The sequence below is a fragment of the Belonocnema kinseyi genome, chromosome 4 (genome assembly GCF_010883055.1).
Source record: "Belonocnema kinseyi isolate 2016_QV_RU_SX_M_011 chromosome 4, B_treatae_v1, whole genome shotgun sequence".
Lineage (NCBI taxonomy): Eukaryota > Metazoa > Arthropoda > Insecta > Hymenoptera > Cynipidae > Belonocnema > Belonocnema kinseyi.
Window position 1 is genome coordinate 39,403,739 of NC_046660.1, and position 17,274 is coordinate 39,421,012.

Here is a 17,274-nt window from a genome sequence, read left to right on the forward strand (position 1 = left end):
TACTAATGCTGGCATTTGGAAACTACAAAATTGTGTATCGTAGCGTTGCCTTACGTTTCGTAAATAAATTTTCAATGCATGTAGTGGAAGTTTCTTACAGAAATTTTTAACAGTGTACATATGTTCTTATGTGATTAAATTACTTGCAAGGCACGTTCTCTCTCAAATTATTTAATAATATTTATTTTGAAATTCGTACAAACTTTAGCATTCTTCATTCTACATTTTCATCGCTTGTTGTGTGCGGGGCTTACAAACAGCGCTGGATTAACATTTTTCGGGGCCTGGGGCTAAATTTCGAAGGGTCCCCCTTAAGGGCAGAGGAAATCCCAATTTTGCTGTAAACTTTATTAATTTTCTGGGGTCAGGGGCCTGGGACACTAGCCCCACCGTACGCCCTGGTAAATACGGCGCTGCTTACAAATATCGGCGCGCTCAGGAGCGCAAGTTTATTGAATCTTGTGTTTTGCGCTCAATATTGCATTTATCTAAGTTTAAGCGTGCCTAGGGCACGCGACTATTGGTTCTCGCGCTCCTCGCTCGGTCTTTGAATATTCCTCACACTTGTACACAGATTTATTTAAACTAAAGGTCAAAACATCGATAACAGTAATTTGGTGATAGTGACTTCTCTTTTGTTAAAGCTCCTTTGGTTTTAACGGATACATTCTCATCACGTATCTCGTGCTTCGTACTCGAATTTATATCTGCACTTGTATATCATCTCCATAAATGTATATTATTACAATTCATAACATGCATTGATATTAAAACAGACGTAGTTTCATTGTCTCTTTAAAAATGCGCATTCTTTAAAAAAGTTTGTTATTAAACACTTTAATGTAACTTATAACAGTTTTTCAAAAACTGAATTTATTCATTTCTAATTTTATTCTTACGATTTAAACGTAGCACATAAGGTTCACACATCAGCCTTACTTTTTAACTTCAAAATTAAATCCCTACCTCAGTAACCCACAAAACTTCGATTAACGAAATGAAGTTCCCAACTGAAAAGACTGTCATTGAAAAAACAAAATTTTTCTGTTGACAAACGCCTAAATAATGCAATTTTTAATTAAATTTGTTTAAAACAATCATAAGAATGATCAAAAAATTATGACGTTTGCTAAAATTATCATAAATTTCCTGATTGAAGAACATTGACATAGAAAAAAACGAATATTTCTGTCGTTTTTTTTCAGAACATTATTGTAGGATATTCAAATGGAAACATTTTTCTTCTCTTGACTTTTTCATATCGTGCGTTATTTGGCATAAATTGTTGATTTTCGTGTGTTTTTTGAAATTTTTTAAATGCTATATCTCTGGTAAATTTTGGTTTTATTAAAAAAAGTCATTGAGATAAATTGTTCTTCTGTTTAAATACTATGAGTATCCGTGAATAAAATTGTTGAATTCTGAATAAAAGTGGTCTCAAAAATTTTCAAAATACGTTCACTTTTTTAATTTTTATCCAAAATGGCTGGCTAACAAATTCGACCTTTAATTTCTGACACTCAGAGAGCTTGCCAAAGGCCAATCAAATGGATTAATTTTTTCAAAAGTTATCGTGATCACAGCTTGACATACATACAAACATGCATTCATGCATACATATATACATGCAAACATATATAAAAACAAACGTGCAGGCAGGCAGACACATTCATAAAAACCTGTTTTTCGGATTCTGGGGTTCTCAAAATGTGAACATTTGACAAAAACGGAGGGGGGGGGGGATTTTACACAAATGTAATACCTTCTCTGATGAGAATGTAAAAATTAATTAATTTGCCATAAATAATGTTTTGATATTTCTGTTTTTTATTTTAGTCGTAAAAAATAGCATTTAAAACATTTAAACAAAGTAAATTTTTTGAAAACCTACACATGATACGAAGAAGAAATTAAAAAATATAAGTTGTGGTGAGCATGTGCCCACGCAGCGGGTTAATTTTTTATTTTTAATATAGTTTTTCACAACTAAAACTCAAAATACATAGACTATCAAAAGTTGTTTAGAAAAATTTCTAGATCTGTTTGAAATGCACAATTTTTTTTTAGTCATCTTTTTACCTATTTTGCACAGTTTAACCGCAAAATGTAATTTTTAGTTTTTCCTTCCTTTTTTATGCGATCAAACTTTAAATTTTCAGTTTTTTAAGAAAATTCAAAAAGTTATTAAAACAGTCTTGTAGGACATTAAAAAAAAATATTTTTCTCTTCCTGACTTTTTTTCATATCGTGCTTTATTTGGCTTAAAATTTTGATTTTCGTGTGTGTTTTTTCAACAATTATCATGCCCACAGCCTGACATACATACATGCATGCATTCATACATACATACAAACATACATACATACATACATACATACATACATACATACATACATACATACAAACATACATACATAAATACCGAAATTCATACATACATACATACATACATACATACACATTCATAATAACCTGATTTTCGGATTCTCGCGGTCTCAAAACGTGGATATTTGACAAAAACAGGGGGGTTCAAGTTTTACACAAATCTAATACCTTCTCTGATGAGAATGTAAAAAGTATCAACAAAAAGTTAAAGTTGAAAAGACTATTAGAATCGAATTAACTTTTCACGTTGCAAGGAAAATTTGTGGAAAGTTTCAGCTGGTTTAATTAAAGATTGACGGAATCAATTTATTAATTGAAAATCATTTTCAAGAAGTGTCAATGCTGTAAGAGTTACAGAAATTTTATTATGTTTATATTTTTAACGGATTTGATAATTGAATGTGCATGTAAATTTGTTTTAAAATTATAATATCAAAAATTGAAATTTCGAAAGCGAAACGAAATCTGCTAATTCAGCTACTTTTCTACAATTCACCGTAACGTTGTTTCAAATTTCTTTATTTCAACAGGTGCATGTTTTTGTAATCGACAACCATGTACCGCTGATAATGGAATATTCGCGAGATTTTTTTGCATATTCAATGCTCACGCTTTAGTAGGCATGTACGTATGTGATTTAATTATCTGTACAGCACATTCTCTCGCGAGTTTCATAACAATATTTATTCTGAAGCACTCGATAATGTATTTACATCGTGCAATCTGCTCGGTCTTTGTATCACCCCCTCCACATTTGTGCACAGACTTTTAAAATAGAAGGTGAAAGAATTGAAAAATGTAATTTGGTTATTGTGAATTCTCTTTTGTTAAAACTTCTTGGTCTTTAACGAACAAGTTCTCGTCGCATATCCAGTGCTTCAAATTGATGTTAAAACAAACGTAGTATTTTCATTTTTTTGTTTTTATAATAGAAAAAAGTGCACATTCATACAAAAAAAGTCACATGCAAATTTTTAGATCCAATGTAGGAAAACAATTTTGTTATTAAATATTTTATTATAACTTTTATCGTGATTACTAAATTTAATTTGCTTAGTTTTAACTACGGGTCCTATTAAAAAATAATTTATATTATATTTTATTTTTCATTTTATTCTCTACGAAATAACAAAACAGGTGCTACCTATAAGAACATTATTTTGGACAAGTTTTTCACTCTCCTAATGTACTTTTTTTACGTTTAATACAAAAATTAGGTCTCCAATAAAAAAGAATGAATTATTAATTTGTAGATATTTTAGGATGAACAACTTTTGTCAATTTATTTTTTTCGTATATTATGCCGTTTTTAAAAAAATGTATTTTTTTAATGTTTAGTTTTATTTGTAAAATAATTGATTGCTACATTTTTGTATACCTTGTGTCGATTTTTCGAACATGAAATGCTTTTCTCTTAATAATATTCTTAACGATTGAGGAAAATATTATGTCTGCAATAAAAAAATGATTGATTAATAATTCATAGATGTTTTTATATGAGGAACTTTGTGAATTCATTTTTTCCATACATTGCTTCGTTTTCTAAAAACGTTGGTTTTTAAATGTTCAATATTATTTTTTACGATTAAAAAAACGACACGTCTTATTAAAAATACTTTGCAAAAACTTTGTAACATTGTTTTATGAGAAAAAATTAGCGTTTATTCATTTTTCCACATATTCCATAGCTTAAAAACAAAATAGAAATCTTTGTTTGTATATAAATTTTCAAGATTAAATCCTAAAATATGCGTCTTATAAAAAAAATTGTGACAGAAAATTCTTTCATCTTTTCAAGTTAAATAATTAAAAAATTTTTTTTTTTATTTCTTGTATAGATTTGCTGGAAAATGGAACGTTTTATTTCATAAAAAGGATTGCCTGCGATTGTTTATAATTTTTTCAACGTCAAAAAATGTTAAATACGGGCAAATAGAATTATATTTAACCGAGCAGTAAAATTAAAATGAGTGAGAGAAAAATATATTCAGGTGTTAGTATTCATTAAGTTAGTTCATTAAGTGTACATTAAGGTTAGTCTTCATCATCTCGGAATCGTGACCTGGTCGGACTTCCTTCTTGTTGAATTCCCGGAATGTTTTGTTCCTAAAAATAAATATTTGACAAGTTAAGCATATATTATCAGTTTTCAATGTAAGTCAATTTTCGCGCTTTTCTCTTTTTAATTCATTCAAGATTTTAGAACAATTTATCATCACAAAATCATGATCTGATCGGACACTGTTTTTGTGGAATTCACGTACTGGACATTTCTTGACATGAAATATTTGACAAATATAAATATCCTGTATTACCATAAATATCATAAAATTTAACAGTGATTCGAGTTTGCCTGTTTTCTTTATCTGTTCGGGATTTAGACGCGATAACGATTTTTATTTATTCACACCATACAACTTTTAAGCAAATATAAAGACCTTTTTTCAAATAGTAAGTGATTTCAGTAACGAGAACAAGCGTGTCAATATTATCCTAAGTTGTGAGTTGAAAAATGCGAAAAGTTATCGCATAATCGACTTCCATGACTTATATGCAGAGGTAGGTCACGTATTCACTCATTTAAAAATATTAATCTGTTTCAGTTTGATTGTTTCGAACGACTATGTTGTTCGTCTTCCAGAGCCAATGCATTGCGATTTACATGGCATTATTTTCATATCTGCTCCATTACACTTTTGATACCAGTTCGAGCAAGGTAAGCTTAACTTTCAATAAAGAAAATATTGTTTTACAATTTAAACGACATATTACACTGTTAGAACTGAGAAAAATTATCAATTTTTACACACTTATGATAAATGAAATTACTGAAAAATTACTAAAATTATTGAAAACTGGAACTAACTAAAATTTACTAAATCAGGTTCCCGAAAAACAAAATAACTGCTTTTAACATTAACAGCGAATTAAAAAAAACTTTAATAACATTCAGAAGTGGTATCTGATAATTGAAAGTAGTTTAAAAACATTCCTAAATGGTAACAAAAATTAAAGTCATGAGAGTTGCGGTTAATGAGCCAATTATCTTTGCAATAAAATAGTTACAAGATACTGCGATTATCTGCCCCGTAAATCAATTCGAAACAAGGTACATCAGGACCCCCAGTTTTTTAATATTTCTCTTTCTCTCTCTCTTTCTCTAATATCAAGTTTTTGTTTTTAAATTATAAATTTAAAAGTCAAGAAATTGGGTTTCATAAAATGACGATTACATTCGTACTGGTCTGATACCAGACACTTTCCATTCGTCCGGCGTACAAAACACATACTCTACGCAAAATGATTAGATTTTTAATAAAATAATAATTTGTATTTTGTCAATAATTATTATTACTTACGAAAATGAAAGATGTCGTTTAATTCGCATTTGTTGTGTTAAAAAAAAAGAAAATTGCGCAAGTACTTCAACAAAGTTTTTGTTTAGTAAAATCGAATTTTCTTATTTTTATCTTATACAACGATAGGTATAAAAATGGTTGAGATAAACGTTTAGAAATCTAATAAAGTTCTGTTACAATTATCCCTGCTTCTTTTGTTCTAGATTTCTAATTAGATTTCTGTTCCTGTTAAGGAAAATTCATAAACCCTTTCTAAATACAGTTTTAGTGACGTACTTCTCAAAATTCTTACAGAAACTTTTAACAGCGTAGGTAAAATATCAATCTAATAACAAATAGTAAAATTTTATTTTCAATTCGCATGAATTTACTTCATGACAAAATTTATAATTGGCTAATGTGAACAAATGTTGGACTAATTCAAGGCGCATTCAACAAATTTTAAGTAAATTGCACAAAACAAAAGATAAATAAACAAATTAATTAATAAGGATTTAGGTGATTTTAGTGAAATTTGAATAAAATAAAACAATTTCCAGGAAATTCCTGTAAAATCATGAATAACTTATAAAAGATTTCAAGTAATGTGAAAAAATCACCGTAAATTAAAAATATAAAGATATATAATTTAAAAAAATTTATTTCAAAATTGAAGGTCTGAATTCCATAACGTCCTTAGCGCTCGGATTCGTACTCCGTTGCGTTGCCGAAACGCGGAAAAATTCCTGAAAATTACCAACTTGGAACATTTACTGCGCAAAAAATATGCTAATGTGCGGCTCGATGGGTCCTACAACTTAAATACAGAATTCAAAAAAAAATTAATTGATGGTTTTTATACTAAAAATTAAAAACCGGAAATTTCCATTTTACCGAAATCAATTACTTTTAAAACTAAACTCGCGAAAACTCGACTTCTGTTCGAGGAAATGATCTATATATATTCTTCTGATATTTGCAACATCAAAGTTATTGCAAACCGTTACCTTCAAGAATCATTTTCTCAGACTTTTACGGAAGAAGGACTACAAGGGAAATTTAGCGTAGAGAAAACCACCAGCGACAAAGTTGTTTCTTGATGTTTAAGGAATACTTTAACTAAATTTGAGCGAATTTGTTTATTTTCTGTAAAAGATACGAGCGATTTTTTACAGCCGCGCGCGTATTCAACTTGAGTCGACCTGCGCACAGTCAGAAAAAAGTAACTTTTTGATTCAAATAGCGTACAGTCTACAAATATTGACCAATCTGGACATACGAAATTTGAAAAAAGCTGATCAAGTTTCTAAGAGAGTCGCTGAGCTCGGTTTTCAAATTAGGTTTTCAATTTTTTTATAAATAAACAAATCTGACGAAAAAATGGCAATTTTGTATATTTGACGTTCCCGGTGCTTATCAATAACATGAAAATAGTTCAAATCGCCTAAGTTGAATATAGTAACATTAGTTAAAAATGTTTCAATATTAGACAATAAACAAAACAAAAAATGTATAGAAAAATTACTTGTTAAAAAATGTTTTCTATGATTTTTCATGATTATACGTTTTCCAAGTTATATTGCAAGAAATTTGAATGGAAACAATATTATATTTCAAAAAAATTTCTTAAAATTATAATTGCTTATATTAAAACAAATTTGATAAACAAATGCAGTAATCAGGTATTTTTCGAAAGAAAAATTAGTTTTTCTTCTATTTCAACTTTTTTACCTAGGAACTTCATGATAACTTCAGCATAATTCGTAATTTTTAATGAATTTTATGATTTTCTAAAAGAAATGCACTTATCAGGTATTTTTTGACGAAAAATTTGCCTTTTTCTATTTCAACTTTTTCATTAGGAACTTCATGCTATCTTCAGTAAAATTCATAATTTTTTTATTTGTTTTATGATTTTTTTAAACAAATTTAATACACAAATGCATTATTAGGGCATCTGCAGACGGAATTTTTTTTTTCGATTTCAGACTTTTAATTGGGATCTTTATAATAAATTCAGCAAAATTCATGATAAGTTCATAAATTTCAAGATTTTTTAAAACAAATTTAACAAACAAACGCATCATTCGGGCATTTGTGGACGGAAAAATTCTTTTTTTTTCTATAACAGTCTTCTTAATTGTATGGTCAATTTTTAGTCGACAAATACCAAAATAATGCACATGTTTATTAAATTTGTTTAAAACATTATAGAATTTATCAACTAACTATGATTGGAAATGCAATTTTCATTAAGTTCCCAATTAAAATGACTGACAGAAAAAAACGAATTTTTCCGTCTACAGATGCCCGAAGAATGCATTTGTTTGATAAATTTCTTTTAAAAAATCAAAATTTATCTACTAATGATGATTGTTGCTGAATTTCTTATGAAGATTCCAATTAAAAGTCGGACATGAAAAAAAAAGATTTTTTCCGTCGACAGATGCCACAATAATGCATTTGTTTAGTTAATTTTATTTTCAATCATAAAATTATGAATTTTGTTGAAGTTATCACGAACTTCCTAATTAAAAAAGTTAATATAGAAAAAAAACGAATTTTTCTGTTCACAAATTCCTGATTAATGCATTTATTTATTAAATTTGTTATAAAAAATCATAAAATTGATAAAAAATTATGAACTTTGCTGAACTCCTAATTAAAAAAGTTGTTGCAGAAAAAAACTAATTGGTCTGTACACAAATGCCTAATTAATGCAGTTCATGAAATTTGTTTAAAGAAATCATAACATTTATCAACTAATTATGAATGATGTTAAAATTTTAAAGAAGTTCCTAACTTAAGGGACGAGCATTGTAAAAAGCAAAATTTTCTGCCGAGAAATGCCCGAATAATGGATTTGTTTAAAAAAATCATGAGATTATTAAAAAAATTATGAATTTTGCTAAAATGATCATGAGGTTCCTAATTTTTAAAAATTGACATCGAAAAAAATACATTTTTCTTTCGAAAAATGCCTGATTGCAGTATTTGTTCATTAAATTTGTTTATAACATAAACAATTATGATATGAACATTTTTCAAGAAATAATTTGTTTACAAAAAAATAGTTTGTTTATTGCATAATATTGAAACAGCTTTATCTAATGTTACTCTGTACAACTTAGGCGATATCAACAATTTTCTGTTATTTTCGAGCACGGAAAACGTCAAATTGAAAAAATTGCCATTTTTTTCGTCCTATTTGCTTATTTATAAAAAATTAAAGTCTTATTCAATAATCAGGCTTCACAACTCTTTTAAAAATCTTCTCAGATTTTTTTTAAAAAATTTGTTTTTTAAATTGGTTACTTTTTGTGGCCTGTGCGTTATTCTGAACCAAAGAAGTTATTTTTTTTTCCACAGTGTGACACCATTGTACCGATAATAGTAGGAATTTACTGTTCATAATCGCCCACAGGTCGTATTTCTTAACCGATTATAAAATGATTTTCTTAAAAGTAAGCAGCATTAAATTTGTAAGAGAATTTTTGTTTGAGGTTTAAAAACTCTTGTCACAGAGCAAAAATAGACAAAGTTGCGATTTTTTCTGAAATTTTCAACTCTTTGTTCACTTTGTGGGAATGCAATGAAAACTTCAAATTTGTGTTGAATTTTTTCAAGAATAATCATATAATCTTAAAAATAAATGAACAAATAATTTTAAAAGGAAATGCTTATTCAACTGAAAAAGGCAGAGGAAAGTTCAACATTTTAGAAAAAAAGCAATTTTCTTTCATTCATCTAAGAGAAGATAGTTATAAACAAAAACAAATTAATTGTAAAACTATTTCTGCCTAACCTCCATTAATTATTACCATACTAAGTAAAAAGTGGACAAAAAGTTGAAAGTTTCAGAAAAAAACAGCAATTTTCTAGCTTTATTTATATTAAGTATTATTAACAATAATAATAAATAATTTAAACAATTAATTTTTAACATTAATTAATTATCCACCTAAGTCTAATGGGAAATTAGGCGAAAAGCTGAAAATTTCCCAAAAAAGAGAAACTGTCTACAATTATTGAAATTAATAAAAATAAATTATTTAAACAAGTAATTTTTCAACTCTAATTAATTATTCAACTCACTCTAATCAGAAATTAAATGGAAAGCTGAAACTTTCAGAAAAAAACAGAAACTTTTTATGATTATTCAAATTGAATATTATTAACAATAATAAAAAAGTATTTGAACAAATAATTGCTTAACTTTAATTAATCATCCACCTTAATCTAATTGGAAATTGGGCAAAAGGTTAAAAACTCTTTTTTTTTAACCGTAACTTTCTAGAATTATGAAAAATAAATATTATTAACAATAAAAAACTTTAAAAATTCATGTGAGCTTTTAGAAAAGTAAAAACAGACTTGTGGGGGTAATATGTGGAAAATAATATTTAATTCGTATTCCATAGCTTACTATGGCCAGAAATGTCGTGTTTCAATAATTGCAGGTGATAGTGAGTCTCTTTCTGTATTTTTTCTTGAGATAAAATTTCACAAAGCTGAAATGGCCAATTTTGCCACAATATTTGTTTATTTATTGTTTCTCGGTAACGAAAAATTTTAAATCTCAGACAAAAATTCTCTAGAAAATTTAATGCTGCGCATTTCTAAGAAAATAACTTTATAATCGGCTAAGAAATACGACCTGTGGGCGATTATGAACAGTACAATCCTATTCTAAGCCACTGTTGTTGGTAAGAGGGCACGAGTCGACTCGAGTCGAGTGTGCGTGCGGCTATAAAAAATCGCTCGTTTCTTAAAAAAAGAGAGAGCACTTTGGCTGAAAGTTTGTCAAAATTTTCCTTCAAGATCAAGGAACAACTTTAGGCTATTGACATCGGTAGAGGTTTTTCTAAATTGATAAAACTGAGATTATTTCCTCGACCAGAAGCCCTCGATCTTGCACCATTTCCAATAACAATACAAAAATGCAATTTTCGTAAGTAAAAAAGTCTCTTGATCTCAATATTGATGAAAGTATAAAAGATGAGGTTTTCCTTTTTTCGCAGAAATTGCCTATATGTTTTTAGTCCTTTAAACAATTTTTCAAATTTCATATATAAATGAACAATTGAAATTCTAAAATGTCCTTATTAATTTTAACTTATGTGACTAGAGTGCAAAAGTACGTTCCTGCTGTTAAACTAATTTTACTTTTTACACAAAATTAAAAAATTGTTTGACGATTGAAAACGCTAGGGCCGCTCACACGGCCAAAACTGCTAAACACGATTTAGCTATCACATTTTCTACTTTTATAAATATTTTTACATTTTTTTTTTAAATTTAAATAAGATATTTTATAAGTTTTATGTGGGCTAAGCCATTTTTGAGACCAAGAGAATTTTTTTGCAGCATATCATACATGAGTCAGAGAAATTTTTGTAGAACTCTCTTAACGGTGAAAAATATTTTTTAAACACTTTTTTGGATCTATTGTTGTTTGTAAGATAAATACGAGAATCCGATGTGATGAAAAAATTCTCCTGGCCACAGAAGTTATTAAGGCCGCATAACACTCACAAGTTATTTTCTTGTTTTTTTTTTAAACAAAGTCAAAAATTCAAATACACATAACTCCGAAAAAAAATTTAAAAAACAACATATTTCGTCTCCGAGAGATTCTGCAACTTCAAGTGTAGAACTTGCCTGATTTGAAATGGATTCAATCAGATTATAAAATATCTGGGTTCTTATGTTTTAATTTATTAAAAGAAGTATCTGAAGTGATCTTTTCGTTTAAAAATGGGACTATTGCATGACGATAACGATAACCAATAAATTTTTTCTTTATGTAATATTAACTGTTACTAATAAATCATTTTAAAAAGTAACTTACCCATAAGTTGTATCTTTATAGCTAGGCATGCTGATAATCTCCAAATATAACCAAACTTTTTTAAACTGCAAATAAATATAGACAAATGATTTTACGAAAATTTTGAGCGGTCGATTTTTAGAAAATTAAAAAAAAATGGAAACACATAAAATAATAGTGAGCCACGCATTACTAATAGGTAAGGTAAGTTTTTACACACGTGTTATTTTTATAAGTTTTAATACTGACGAATTTCAGTTCATATAGGTTCTATTTCTCACAGAAAAAACTGAAGTTTCCATTGGAACCCATTTTTGGGGTTTTGAATGATCTCAATTGTAATTGAGGCTATTTCTAAAGAACCTTTTTTTCACTTTGCTCATTTGGATATTATGTTTAATCAATAACACAGTATTTACCTTAGAGAACATATGTTATCGAACTCTGATGGACATAACTTAATGAATATAATTAAGTTACACAATAATTACACAATTAAAATAGATATAATGACTTGATAAATATCATTTGCAGGTTAGGTAGCAAAGTTGTCAACGTAAAGGCATATTCATATGCAAGAAACTTTTCACCTCAAGTCATCGCTCGATAACTGTAAATTGATTCCTAACTTACCAGGACTACTTTGCGAGCCTATAGTTTGTGAATGGCACTTCATGTTTTTCTCAAGAACGCTCTAAACGAAACATTTTGGCTCTCCACAGGTATTTGTTGGAGCTCAAGTTCTAAATGAAACCAACTTGTATTTGAGCCGCAACTTTAGTGAAACCCCAGTTTTTTCTATGCTTCCAAAAATAAAGTATAGTTAAGATACATTACATTACATTTTTATATTACATTATCCGATTATATTTATCTTTCTATGAATTGAATCAGAAAAAATAATTTTTACGTCGGTGTCTGTCAGTCTGTTTTTGTTGTTGTTGTTGTTAATGACGTCTGTGAACACGATGTTTTACAAAAAAGTCGAGATAAAAATTCAGAAAGTTTGTTTATTTGCGGCTATTCGGAACATTCAGTGAACCAAACAATTTATTCTAGCGACATATTTTGATAAGAACAAAATTATTACAGTTATAAATCTTTAAAAAATTGAGAAAAAAAAAACAAACATAAAAATTTGTAAACAGAGAAGTACGACACGAAAAGAAGTAAATAAAAGGAAAACGTTCCTTTTTGAAAGACCTACAAGATTTACACAACAAATTTGTGAATTTTCTTGAAAAATCTAAAATTAAAATTTTTATTGCACAAAAAATGATGAAAAATTGCAGACTGCGTCAAAAAAGATCAACACATTTTTTATAAATCACTTTTTCATGGAGCGCATAGTGTTTGTTTTATTTGTAAAAAACAGCATTGAAAATTTCAAGGAAAAAATTAAGAAACGATACAAGTTATGAAAAAAATAGATAGACGGCAGTTATTATCGTGAAGAATGACATTACAATTAAACAAATTAGATATTTGTGAAGAAAGACACAAGGTACAATAAAATGTTTAATAATAAAATTGGTTTCAAATTAAATCTGAAAATTTTCTTCTAATCTTTTTCATATAAGAGACACGTGATGAGAATGTGCTCGATAAAGTCGAAAGAGCTTTAACAAAAGAGAATTTAAAATCACTAGATTTCAATTGTTGATGGTTTAAACTTTAATTTTAAAAGTCCCACGACAAAAATTGGTTGATATACAATGACCGAGCACATAGCGCGAGTTAAATACATTCTTGAGATCGAAGCGGATAGATTTTTAAATATAATTACACCCAACAAAACAATTAGGCCAAACAACAAAGAAACAGTACTGAAATATAAAGTAGAAGTTATTCGCTGTGTGCCTTGTTTTTTTATTTTCAAACGGACTCAGGCGTGACAATGCAGAGAGAGGAATAGGAGAGAGAAAAAATAGTAGAGAAACAAAATAGTTTAGCGTACCCTGATATAGGTCTAAGGTCAGACCGAAAACCGGCACTAAATCCAGAGTGCAATGTATTTAAAATAGTTATTGAATCTGCTTATTATAGTAATCTTGATTTTTACAATTTGAAGTAGTAATGTGAATTTTAGGTTTTGTATATTTTCAAAGCACTATTTCATAACATATCAAAAAAGATTTGAATTGTTTCTTGTGCGATGCGTACAAGTAAACTTGAAATAAAAAATGCATAAAAGTGAATCTGACAATTTAATTTTTTTCATTATTCTCTCTTTTTGTCAAAAATCTCTGTAAATAGTATATATCCTGATTGAGTTTCTTAAAATTTTCTGTAATATTAAAAAAAAAAATTCTTATTTTAAGGACCTGAAGCAGCAACTAACAGAGTTTGACTTCATCATAGTAGGAGCCGGACCTGCAGGATGTGTACTTGCAAATAGACTGACAGAGATCAGCCAATGGAAGGTAAATATTTTTAATGATAATTGAAAAAAGAAAATTTATGTTTGGTTCAAAATACTTTTTTAAAGATTTAAATTAAACAGTTTTCAGTTGACCGCAAAGTAGTTACCACAAATAGACGTGCAATTACGGCAATTTGATAGAAAACGTTGAATTTGTTGGAAAAATTCTGAGATAAATTTTACTAAAATATGAATAATTTTATCAAATATTTTCAGGTGCTTTTATTGGAAGTTGGGGGAGAGGAGCCCGTAGCTACCAATATACCAGGATGGACTTTTGAACTGGAAGGAACAGACATTGATTGGAAGTATCGAACCCAATCAGATGGTTATTCATGTATAGTGGATCAAGGATGTCCATGGCCACGTGGACAAGTAATTGACTTAATTATAATAATTAAATAGTGCATAACAATTATTTAAATTATTATATTTGATTTTGAATTCAAGTAAAGTAGTCATAAATTAAAGAAATTCTCATCATCAGGTATTGGGTGGATCAAGCGCAATGAACTACATGTTGTACGTTAGAGGAAATCCAGTAGATTACTATATGTGGGAACTATTAGGAAACCCTGGTTGGAGTTACAATGATGTGCTGCCTTACTTCAAAAAGTCTGAAGACAACGGAGATGAGGACGTAAGCAAATTCATATTTTGAAAAACGGAAATTGGATTGCACAGAATTCTATAATAAATTTATCTGATTTACAGATTCTGAAAGGAAATGCACAATATCATCAAACTGGAGGATATCTATCTGTAGAACGATTACCTGATATAACACCAGATGCAAGAATCATTTTACGAGGACTTGATGAATTTGGTTTAAAAAATATGGACATCAATGCGCAGTCACAGCTGGGATCAATGAATTTACAGACAACCTCAGACAAGGGATCTCGTGCAAGTTCAAACAAAGCTTTTCTTCGGCCAATTCGATATCAAAGGCCTAATTTGTTTATAAAAACTAGAACATTTGTAACAAAGATTTTGATTGATCAATGGACAAAGACGGCCATAGGTGTTGAGTATACAAATACTCTTACAGGTGAAAGTGGGATTTTTATGGCTAGAAAAGAAGTGATTGTGTCTGCAGGTTCTATAAATTCACCCAAGTTATTAATGCTTTCTGGAATAGGCCCAATTCAAGAGCTTCAGAAACATGGTATCAATGTAATACAAAACTTACCTGTCGGTCATAACCTTCAAGATCATGTGACTTTCACGGGAATACCTTGCCAGATAGCAGGCAGAATGATAAAAAGCCCTACTTGTCCACAAAAACTAAGTTATTTGAGTTATTATCTTTCAACAAATCGAGGTCCATTTTCGAACCTGGGTATCACCACTATTAGTGCATTTTTCCAAACTGAGTATGAACAAATTCAAGGCGCTCCGGACATGCAACTACTTTTTCGAGGTGATAGCACTGATGCTATTTTCTACAATCAATTTCATATCTATCCAACTTTACTAACACCGAAAAGTAGAGGATATATTACACTTAATGAAACGTATCCCACCTGGGGTGCACCTATAATTCAAGCAAGATATTTAGCAGATGAGTTTGATATGAAACGATTACTTCGAGGCGTGCGAATAACCCTTGGATTATTCAATACCAGAGCATTTAAAGAAAACAACTTCAGGTTCGATGAAACCCCTTCGCCTTCTTGTGCTGCATTTGAATTCAATAGTGATGGATATTGGATTTGTATGATAAGGCAATACACTCGCACAGTATATCATCCTATTGGAACTTGCAAAATGGGTCCTAAAGAAGATTCAGAAGCGGTTGTTGATTCAAAATTACGTGTTCATGGTGTTAACAATTTATGTGTAATTGATGCTTCGATCATGCCGACCCTTCCTCGAGGAAACACTGTTGCTGCGGTTTATATGATTGCTGAAAAAGGTAGTGATATGTTGAAAGAGAAATGGTTAAAAGCCTATTATGTTTGAGCTTGGTGCCTGTAATGTAAGTTTTGCCTTAAATAAAAGTGAAATGAAGAAATAAGTATAAAGAATTCATTCAAATAGACTACTTTGCTTTAGAACATTCGCGAAAAGTAGAAAAAATAGGTTATTGAAAAGAAACCAACATAAGTAAGGATATTGAGTGACATCTTTACTGTTTTTTTAAAGATGTCGGATTTAATTCACCCAGTTAATAAATTTGTTCGAAGAAATTTTTCATTTGCATTAGGGCCTTATGGAATTACTCAATTAGAAAATGTGCAATTCTCAAAAAGGTTAAATCAGAAAACGTTTAGACCACGGATACGGGTCCTCCTCAGTGCCGGATATCAGATCTAAACAAGTTATATATATATATATATATATATATAAATGAAATTAAAATTAAACTTCTGTATTCAATATTTGGTAAAAGAATGTTTCCATCACTGAGAAAAATTGTATAGCTGTTTTCGCTAGAAATATATTGCTGAGGAGATACAGCTGAATGTGCAATAAAGTTAAGGTAGAACTGCAAACTAGATAGCTAAGATATATAAGCCGTCTGTCTCCTGCAGATAAAAACTGTGGGAGATAATTCTATCATCATTTGTTAAACATTCTAGCAGTTATGAACAAACAGCATACTTCCTATAATTAGTTTGCTCGTACAGCTGAAAATTCTAACCTAAAATAATTGTAGCATAAATTTTATGCCTATAAATTGAAATGCATTAAAAAAAATTACCGCCTTGAATTAGTTGGCACGACACTAACGCCCGAACATTCCGTAAATTCAAGAAGCTCGTGCCTCATGTGGTATGGCTTGTGAGAGCTAAAAAATAAATAATATACAGTAATGCAACTACAATAATGTAACCAGATATGGAAATAAGAGATGTTTTGATTAGCTGAAACCTCCAGAATTATATTGAAGCCTTCAAGGGAAAGTGAATATTCTTTTATCAGAGCGCGTATAACCTCAAAAAATGTTGATTTACAACTTTTTCTCGACACGCCCTATTTTACATATTCATATTTATTGATTATAACTTAATGTTTTCAATTTAATATTTTTAATTATTAAGTCATGTTTATATCTAATACATAAATAAATGTTTAAGTATTTACATATATAGTTGATATATTTTTTTGTCATCATACCTAAAAATATATCGGCCTATTAGCTAGAAAAAATTATAGGCACTTCAGTCAGAAAACGCAGCTAGATAAGCTGTCAAGTTTAGCTATATTTTTCACCTAGAATCTCCAGCTGAACCTGGTTAGGTGTGACACCTATACTTGTTAAGCAATAGAAATATAGACATGACAGCTACATT

The 17,274-nt window shown here is 29.3% G+C and overlaps 1 protein-coding gene across 1 annotated transcript; it reads left to right on the top strand.

Annotated features, from left to right (window-relative positions):
* Nucleotides 1-4,439: 4,439 nt before the first annotated feature.
* On the top strand, nucleotides 4,440-15,995 carry LOC117172097 (glucose dehydrogenase [FAD, quinone]-like). Its single transcript, XM_033359872.1, has 6 exons — nucleotides 4,440-4,539; nucleotides 4,989-5,101; nucleotides 13,875-13,976; nucleotides 14,192-14,350; nucleotides 14,463-14,615; nucleotides 14,690-15,995. The coding sequence occupies exons 2-6, from the start codon at nucleotides 5,009-5,011 to the stop codon at nucleotides 15,938-15,940; spliced, it is 1,758 nt and encodes a 585-aa protein (XP_033215763.1). The 5' UTR covers nucleotides 4,440-4,539; nucleotides 4,989-5,008; the 3' UTR covers nucleotides 15,941-15,995.
* Nucleotides 15,996-17,274: the final 1,279 nt, after the last annotated feature.